The sequence below is a fragment of the Plecotus auritus genome (assembly GCF_963455305.1).
Source record: "Plecotus auritus genome assembly, chromosome: 4".
NCBI lineage: Eukaryota > Metazoa > Chordata > Mammalia > Chiroptera > Vespertilionidae > Plecotus > Plecotus auritus.
This window is the reverse complement of record NC_137775.1, coordinates 100,419,730-100,429,449: the sequence shown is the minus strand read 5'-3', so window position 1 is coordinate 100,429,449 and position 9,720 is coordinate 100,419,730. Positions and strand designations below refer to the sequence as shown.

Below are 9,720 nucleotides of genomic sequence, written 5' to 3'. Positions count from 1 at the left end.
CATGGACTCTAACATTGGGGAGGGAGGCCCACAGAGTGTGCGCTGCTCCTTCTGCGAATCTCTCGGCCAGGCCTCCTCCCACCCCCGCCCCGGGATCCAGGATGGTGGTCCCGCAGGCCGCTGGGGCCCCCTGCATGGCAGCTCTGATGATGCCCTTGGTGATGTTGAGCTCCCCTTGGGCTCAGGGCAGAGACACCCCAGGTAAGTGCATAGCTGCTGCTCTTGGGGGGCCTGGCTCAGGGGAGTGACCCCATGGGGGGGGCATCCCAGGTGGGCCCAACCCACAGAGAGGCTGTGAGGGCCTGGCATCATCTAGGGGCCACACTTCCCACCAGAGGGAGAAGAGAGCAGGTGTGCCTGCTGGACACGATGCACCTGGAGGCCAGGAACAGCTTTGGGGGGGCACGGCTCCCACGGAGGGTCAGGGTGACATTCCAACATCGGAGACCGGAACAGGGATCCCAGGATCACACAGCCAACCCGAGCTCCAGGCGGAGGCCCTTCCACAGAACCGGGCAAGTCCCGGCCAGAGAGGAAGTGGGAAGCAGGAAATGGCCCCTTTAGTTCCAGTTCCCCACCAAGCCCAGGCAAGCAGAACAGGGAACACAAGGATGGAGTCGTTTATGTTAAAACTCCCCAACCTCTCCATCTCCACCCACAAAGCCAGTCCCACTTCTCTCTGAGAATCAGGTTCCCTCCGGCGTCTTTCCCAACTTCTAGGACTAATAGCATTTAAAACTCCCAAAGCCATCTGCTCAAACCCCATCCCGCTGCACCCACGTCTCGGACAGGAGGAAGGAGATTTCTGACATTCACACTCCGGGGCAGCTCAGCTGTGGGGCTGTGCCTGCAGGTGAGAGAAGTGGAGGACCGTGGGTCAGAGAGCGGGGCCATGGGAGCAGCTGGGAGATGGGACAGTGTGGGGCAGGTGGTGAGAGGAGAGGCGGGGCAGGAGGCACAGAAGGCCTCTGGGAGCGGGGACAGCGGTGGACCGGGATGAGTGCATTGCAGTTGGGGCGGGGCTTCTATGGGGTGAGCAGTGAGCAACGTGGGGGTGGAGGTGGAGAGGCCAAGGGGTTCCGGTCAGTAAGAGGCATGAGATGAGTGTTCACCCTGTGAGAGGCGGCTGGGGGAGGGGACGGGGTCCAGAGCTCTCCGCACCAATCGATGCTGAGGAATTCGCTGCAGGTGAAATGTGGGGTCCAGGCGCAGGGCTCCAGTGGGGTGGGCAGAGCCCTCCGTTTCCTTCTTCCTCCGACTCCCTGGGTGTCTGCACCTTCCCCCAGAGCAAGGAAAGAGGAGGTGAAACAGAGACGTCAGCATCCAGCATCGCGTTAATAAAGCTCCTCTGTGAGCGTTCAGGCTGGGCCCTAGGGCAGCCCTTTGAGTCATTCTGAACAAGCCAGGTTTCTCTTCCTCAACAGACGACTCAGCTTGAGGCGGGGAGGGCTCTCGGCTCCAGTGAGCGACAGACACTGCGCTCTAGCCTTCCTTTACATCTTCTTATGTCATTTTAGTTGTAGTCCTTCCAGATAAGCAAATAGATAGAACATTCCTTTTTAGGTGAACAGGTGGGGACCCCAAGAGGTTGCTCTATTTGTCCGGGACACACAGCTGGGCTGCCTTCCTCAGACCCGGAGTCATCACATATTCTTAATACGGTCTGTTCTGAAAAGATGGGTTGCTTTACAGAAGTTGTCAGGCTTTACTCTAGAAAGTTCAGATGTTTCCAAGAGTTTCACAAACTCTAATATTTTTCACATACACACAAAAAAGCAGTTTTGAGAGACCCTTGTGTGACATTTCTCTGCTTTGCAAATTAGATTTCATGAGGGAGGGAAAAGTCAATTGCTTTTAAAAAGAAACAAATTTAAACCACTATTCAGGACCAACAGAAATGTGTGCCCTGATTGGAAACCAGATGGGGAGCCCTATTAGTGGAACAGGAAACGGAGTTAGACGCGGGGAGTACAGCAGGGAGGCAGGTGACAACAGATGCCACAGAGACCCCACCCTGGATGGGCCAGGGACTCAGGGGCTGAGGGCAGGCACTGGGCAAGGAGACAGGCTCAGGAGGTTGGAGAGAAATGAGCGCAGCTGAAACCCCGTGGGCTAAAAGTCGTGGGTGTCCCTGAGGCTGGTGTGGCGGCTCCTGACCCCAGCTTCAAGTTGGGGCAAAGGGAACACTGAGGAAAGACAGGGACGCTGACCAGATCACCCAGATCAACCCTGGCCAGCTCTGCAGTGACAGAGACATGGCAGGCCCCTCACACCCTCCTCCTGCTGCTCCTGGAACCTCAAGGTTCCTTGATAGCCACTCGCCGCGGGAAGAGCAGGCAGAGGAACACCACCTGGAGCCTGGGCTCCCTGAGCTCAGCCCTGACCTGACAAGGTGAGCCTTGGGTTGACATACTCTTCTGATTCTTTCCTTCCGCCTCTGGGCAGCATCACCCTCACTTCTGTGGTCTGGGAAGTTCTGTGATAAATTCCACCTGCAGTTCCACTTATGATACATTTTAAGTCATATAGAGAAGCTGCACCCTAAGATTCCTTCAGTAGACATCCCCCAATTGAATTGCAGGCAGCCAGCCATTTATAATCAGTTGTCTCCGGCCATTGTCATGAGCAAGAAGAGCAAAGATGGAGGTATCACACTTCCTATTTCAAAATATATCACAAAGCTACAATAACCAAAACAGTATGGTACCAGCATAAAAACAGACATAGAGACCCATAGAAAGAAATGGAGAATCCAGAAATAATCTACACATCTACAGTCAGCTGATGTCAACAAGAGTGCCAAGAACACACAATGGGGAAAGGACAGTCTTTGTATCCACCCGCAGAAAAACATGAAATGATCCCTTACCTCTCACCATATGCAAAAATCAACTCATAATGGACTAATGACTTAAATGTCAGATCTGAAACCATAAAACTCCTAGAAGAAAACATACACTGAGTGGCCAGATTATTATGATCTCTGAATGCATAATTATCTGGCCACTCAGTGTGTGTGTGTGTGTGTGTGTGTGTGTGTGTGTGTGTATATATATATATGTGTATATATATATATATATATATATATATATATATATATTAGAGGCCCGGTGCATGAATTCGTGCATGGGTGGGGTCCGGCCAGCCTGGCCAGGGGGAGGGGACATGGGCTGTTGGCCGGCCTGCCTGCTGGTCGAACTCCTGGTCAAGGGGACAATTTGCATATTAGCCTTTTATTATATAGGATATACACTGAGTGGCCAGATTATTATGCGTTCAGAGATCATAATAATCTGGCCACTCAGTGTAGAGTTAAAGCTTCTTGACATTGGTCTGGGCAATGATTTTTGGATATGACACTATCTCCATTTTAGATACTGTTAGTCTGTTTCTATTTCCTGTCTACTAACTTATTAGTGATACCCTCTGCTTAACAGAAGTATAAAATTTTAATGTAATCCATTTTATTATATTTTTCCCTTATCCTATATAATAAAAGGCTAATACGCAAATCGAACAAACAGTGGAACGGCCAGTCACTATGACACGCACTGACCACTGGGGGCAGACGCTCAATGCAAGAGCTGCCCCCTGGTGGTCAGTGTGCTCCCACAGGGGGGAGCACCGCTCAGCCAGAAGCTGGGCTCACCACTGGCGAGTGCAGCAGCCATGGTGAGAACTTCTCCTGCCTCCACAACAGTCGGACATCCCCCGAGGGCTCCCAGACTGTGAGAGGGCACAGGCCGGGCTGAGGGACCACCCCCCAAGTGCATGAATTTCATGCACTGGGCCTCTAGTATTCTTATATTTGCTTAAGAAATGCTTCTTCGAGAAACCAATATGGCAGCATAGGTAAACACCTAAACTGCTGCCTCGCACAACAATTTCAAAACTACAACTAAAAGACAAAACGGACACCATCCAGAACCACAGGAAAGCTGGCTGAGTGGAAATTCTACAACTAGAAGGAAAGAGAAAAGCACATTGAGACTCAGAGGAGCTGCAAAAGGCTGAGGTAGGGAGATGCGCGCACCTAGAGGACTGGCGGCTGAGTGAGTGGCTGGCTTTCTCAAGCGGGAGGGAGATGGAAGCTCCCAACTGTGCTGAACTCCAGTTCTGGGCAAGACTCTGGGAACCCAGACTCTTTCGGGGAGAAACTGGACTGTCTGGCAGCGGGCGAAACTCGAAGGCGGCTTTCCCTCAGAAGTGCTTGCAGCGATTACCGAGGGACACTGAGACCGAGGGGCCTCATAGGGCAGGGCTGATGGGAAGCTAAGGCTGTCTGCTCCACCCTGAGACTCCACCCCATCCAAGCTGAGCACAGAGGCTTTTGCAATTTTGCAAGTCTTGTCTCATAAGGGTGTCTCCAGCACAGAAGTTCTCCCAGTGTAGACACAGCTGATCCTCACAGCCAATTGGCCTGGAGGTCAATTCCTCCCAACAACAATCAAGACTTAACTACAACAAGGCTGTGCACACAGTCCACAAAAGGGTGCACCAAGAGTGTCCACCTCAGATAACTGGGGAGGCTGAGCCACTGGGCCCTATAGGACACCTAGCACACAAAGCTACTCTACCAACTCAGGGAAGCAGCGAAAATGTGGAGACAAAGAAACAGATCACAAACGAAAGAAATGGAGGAAAGCAAACGACTGGATATAGAGTTCAAAACCACGATTATAAGGTTTTTCAAGAATGTCCTAGAAAAGGCTTATAAATTTAGCAAGACCCTCAAGGATATGAAAAAGGACCAACTAGAAATTAAACATACACTGACTGAAATAAAAAATATTATACAGAGACCTAACAGCAGACTAGAGGACCACAAGAATCAAGTCAAAGATTTGAAATACAAAGAAGCAAAAAACACTCAACCAGAAAAGAAAAAAGAAAAAAGGATAAAAAAATTTGAAGATAGTGTAAGGACACTCTGGGACAACTTCAAGCGTACCAATATCCGAATTATGGGGGTGCCAGAAGAAGAGAGAGAGCAAGATACTGAAAACCTATTTGGAGAAATAATGACCGAAAACTTCCCCCACCTGGCGAAAGAAATAGACTTACAAGTCCAGGAAGTGCACAGAACTCCAAACAAAAGGAATCCAAAGAGGACCACACCAAGACACATCATAATTAAAATGCCAAGAGCAAAAGACAAAGAGAGAATATTAAAAGCAGCAAGAGAAAAACAGTTAATTACTTACAATGGAGCACCCATACGATTGTCAGCTGATTTCTCAACAGAAATTATGCACGCCAGACGCGAGTGGCAAGAAATATTCAAAGTGATGAATAGCAAGAACCTACAACCAAGATTACTCTACCCAGCAAAGCTATCATTCAGAATTGAAGGTCAGATAAAGAGCTTCACAGATAAGAAGAAGCTAAAGGAGTTCATCAACACCAAACCAGTATTATATGAAATGCTGAAAGGTATTCTTTAAGAAGAGGAAGAAGAAAAAGGTAAAGATAAAAATTATGAACAACAAATACATATCTATCAACAAGTGAATCTAAAAATCAAGTGAATAAAAAAATCTGATGAACAGAATAAACTGGTGAATATAATAGAATCAGGGGCATAGAAAGGGAGTGGACTGACAATTCTCAGGAGCAAAAGGGTGTGGGGGGTGCGGGAAGAGACTGGACAAAAGTCGTACACCTATGAATGAGGACAGTGGCGGGGAGGTAAGGGCAGAAGATGGGGTGGGAACCGGGTGGAGAGGGCTATGGGGGGAAAAAAGAGGAACAATTGTAATAATCTGAACAATAAAGATTTTTAAATTAAAAAAAAAAAGAAATGCTTCTTCGCCCCCATGTTCATAACTGTATTCTCCTGTACCTTCTTATATTTACCGTAGAGTTTACTATTTATGTTTAGGTTTTTAATTTTTCTGGGGTCTAAGTTTTTTTGTTTTGTTTGTTTGTTTTTAATATATTTTATTGATTTTTATTTTTTTTTACAGAGAGGAATGGAGAGGGATAGAGAGTTAGAAACATCGATGAGAGAGAAACATTGATTCAGCTGCCTCCTGCACACTCCATACTGGGGATGTGCCTGCAACTGAGGTACATGCTCTTGACTGGAATCGAACCTGGGACCCTTCAGTCTGCAGGCCGACGCTCTATCCACTGAGCCAAACTGGTTAGGGCTGGGGTCCAAGTTTTTATGTTAAGTACAGATCTAGATTTTTCCCCTTCATAGCTAAGCCAGTTTCCTCAACCCCATCTGCTGAGGGACTCCCTTTGTTGAGTATTAAATCCCATATGTTCATAAACTCTGAGCCTCTATTCTGTTTCAGATCACCATTGGTAAATTTTGTGATTATGTAGGATTTATTTATTTGTTTTATTTTTTTAGAAAGGGAGATAGAAACATCAATGATGAGAGAGAATCATTGATTAGCTGCCTTCTGCACACCCCCTACTGGGGATTGAGCCTCAACAGCAAAGGGCGAGCCGGGTGGGCAGCCCGCTCAGCCCGCCTGGTCCTTCTGGCTCTCAGAGGTCCACGTGTACCAGAGGAGGAGCGACTGCTACGAGTCCAACGGGACGCACCGCTTCCTGGAGCGATACATTTACAACAGAGACGTGTTCGTGCAGTTTGACAGCACCGTGGGCGTGTTTGTGGCTGTGACTGAGCTCGGGCACACAACCGCCAGGAACTGGAACATCCAGAGGGAGTTCCTGGAGCTGCGGCGGGGCGCGGTGGACACGGTGTGCAGACACAACTACGAGCTGGACAGGGCCTTCACCCTGGAGCGCAGAGGTGTGCGGGGCGGGGCGGGGAAGGCTGGCAGGGTGGGCTTCAGGCAGAGAAGGGCGGGCTCTCCTTCCCATCTCCAAGCCCCAGTCGTCCCATGCGGGGTGGCCAGAACCCAAAGGGCTTAGCCGGGCGTAGGGGCCAGACCACATGGGAAAGGGCAGGCTCCCTGTTGATCCAACATGAGAGAGCTGAGAACATGGGTTTGTGGATCTTGCTGGAAACTTTCCTTGGTTGAGATGACCAGGAGATGTAGAGGTTAAATGAAAAACAAACCAAGGTACTTCAATTATTCACCTCTTTTTTTTTTAATATTTTATTGATTTTTTACAGAGAGGAAGGGAAAGAGAGAAAGAGCCAGAAACATTGATGAGAGAGAAACATCGATCAGCTGCCTCCTGCACACCCCCCACTGAGGATGTGCCCACAACCAAGGTACATGCCCTTGACTGGAATCGAACCTGGGACCCTTGAGTCCGCAGGCCGACGCTCTATCCACTGAGCAAAACCGGTCAGGGCTCTTCACCTCTTTTTAATGAGGACATCAGACTGATAGATCAAAGAAATGCTGTTAACTGGAAAAAGTGTGCATCCTTTTGAACAAGATGGAAAATGTAAATTTAGGTAGTTTCATAGCTGGTTCAACATTTCTGTTCACAACATTAGTTACTACGGCCTATGTTTCTGGAGAAAGTGCCAAATTTGACCCTCTCCTCTTCTCTGCTCTTTCTTTATCATGTATGACAAGGTCGTCCTTGGAACATTGCAACTTTTATTGTTTTCCCTGCACTGTTCTCCATATTCTGCCTCCAAATAGCTTAACAGATGAAATATTTACCTTTAACCTCTAGAAGTCAGTTTGCAAGAAATCTGCTAAATGCACTGTGTTAACTGCCTGCGTTGTCACAACAAGATTCTTTTTCCCGCTCCCAGTCCAGCCTAAAGTGAACGTGTCCCCCTCCAAGAAGGGACCCCTGCAACACCCCAACCTGCTTGTCTGCCACGTGACCGATTTCTACCCAGGCCATGTTCAAGTCCGCTGGTTCCTGAATGGACAGGAGGAGACAGCGGGTGTCATGTCCACAAACCTGATCCATAACGGGGACTGGACCTTTCAGATCCTGGTGATGCTAGAAATGGCCCCCCAGCAGGGGGATGTCTACACCTGCCACGTGGAGCACCCCAGCCTGGACAGTGCTGTCACTGTAGAGTGGAGTGAGTTACTCCCTGACGACCCTCTAGGCTCCAGGCTCTGGGATCCTCTCCCTACCCACCGGGGTCACACCACCCCATGTGCCCTCACCAACCCCCTAACTGTAGTCTAGGCTGGGAGCAGCAGGGATTTGGCTGCATTTCTCCCTGCCCGGGGGATCCTAAAGAACCTGTCCTTGTCAGGAAAGCACTCACCTTCACGACTGGCCCTGAGCCTGGGACCTGGCCTCTCCCTTCTGTCTGCCTTCAGTCTCTTATGCTTGGTCTTCACGGGTTGACCAAAACCAGCATTTGCCTCCTGTGGGCGTCACCAGCATGAGACCCAGAACTTTGGGGTGCTTTCCACATCTACTCCTTCCCCACAGTGGTTCCAAGCTCCAACTGTCCTCCCGCTCCCCTCCACGGCGCACCAGATCAGGCTCCAGGTGTTGGGGGCGTTGCAGCAGGTGGTGGGGAGACTGACCCAGGTCTGTCCTTCCCAGAGGCTCAGTCAGATTCTGCCCGGAGCAAGATGCTGACTGGAGTCGGGGGCTTTGTGCTGGGGCTCATCGCCCTTGTGGTGAGCGTCACTCTCCATTTCAGAGGCCAGCAAGGTAAGAACCTTCTGGAAAGTGGTTGATATTGCCTTTCCACTGTCTCACTCAGTGATGAAGTTGAGACAGGAAAGCAAATGACAGAGCAAATGAGGCCACTACAATCAGATTCCGGTCAGGCGACGGCAGCCAGCCGTATGGGTGGGAAGATGCCTTGATTGAGATCTTGGCCCAGCAGCACGCCTGAGGCTACTGAACTGTTGCCCTGTCCTGCAGGGTGCTCCTTGCCTGGGGTCAGCTTAAGTCTCCAGATTGTGTCCTGCTTTCATTCCCAGCGATGTGGGCATGGGCATAGGATGCAAATGTTTGTACACCTTTCTAAGATGTTGTTGCTCTTTACTTTCTCAATTACTAAATTCAACTTCCTTTCACTTCCATTTCAGGACGACAAGGACCTCAGCCAACAGGTGGTATCTCTGCTCCTTTCCTCCTTCTTGGGGTACAATCCATTTCATTGCAAACGAGTTTGGGAGCATTTCATGAGCATCTGTGTTCAGGATGTGTCCTAGGAGGTGCCCTTGGCCTGGAGAAACTCTCAGAGGCTGTCCCTCTTTCTCAGGTTGAGCCAGTTGCCCCCAGCTCTTGGTCCATGTTCACCTTTGGGCGGTTGGAAGCAATGAGCTTTGCCCCAGTGCCAAAGGAAACGTCAGAAACTCTCTTCCATTGCTCACCAGACCGACACTCAGCCTCTCCCTGGAATTTTTTTCTGTCCTGGGACTCCAGAGGGAAAGGAATGTAGCCCTGAGCTTGGTTGTCTTTAATTCCTCTTCTTCTTCCCAGGGCTGCTGAGCTGATCTCAAGCATCACTGTAGCCTTGGGACAAGGATTTCTGATACTTCTGCTGCCCAGAAACCTCCCCCCTTCAAAAGGACATCACGAAGGAATCGTGCCCGTGACACCAGTTTCTGGGTCCCTGCATTTTAACTCAGTGTGCTGCCTCCTTCTCAAGTTCTCCCATCTATCGAGTGCCCTTTCCTGAGGAACATAAACCACCTAAATCCAACATCATGGTCCTCCTTTCTTCTTGACAGGAAGGCATGGTCATGTGGCCATGTTTATGCCTCAAGGGCTTGGTGACCATTGCGTCCAGTGAAGAGCCTGGGATGTCATTGTCATTTTACCCAGGCATGGAGAAATAAATTTCTTGGTGGT

General features: G+C 49.7%; 1 protein-coding gene across 1 annotated transcript; it reads left to right on the top strand.

The window, feature by feature from the left end:
* On the top strand, positions 1-9,720 carry LOC308247111 (HLA class II histocompatibility antigen, DP beta 1 chain-like). Its single transcript, XM_080665647.1, has 6 exons — positions 1-201; positions 6,506-6,769; positions 7,697-7,978; positions 8,458-8,568; positions 8,952-8,975; positions 9,349-9,720. The coding sequence occupies exons 1-6, from the start codon at positions 102-104 to the stop codon at positions 9,360-9,362; spliced, it is 795 nt and encodes a 264-aa protein (XP_080521773.1). The 5' UTR covers positions 1-101; the 3' UTR covers positions 9,363-9,720.

Excerpts from the sequence above, each read along its gene's own strand:
- LOC308247111 (XM_080665647.1), top strand. The coding sequence starts at position 102 with ATGGTGGTCCCGCAGGCCGCTGGGGCCCCCTGCATGGCAGCTCTGATG. Across the intron at positions 7,979-8,457 it reads TGCTGTCACTGTAGAGTGGA|AGGCTCAGTCAGATTCTGCC; the intron begins GTGAGTTACTCC and ends TGTCCTTCCCAG. Across the intron at positions 8,569-8,951 it reads CCATTTCAGAGGCCAGCAAG|GACGACAAGGACCTCAGCCA; the intron begins GTAAGAACCTTC and ends CTTCCATTTCAG.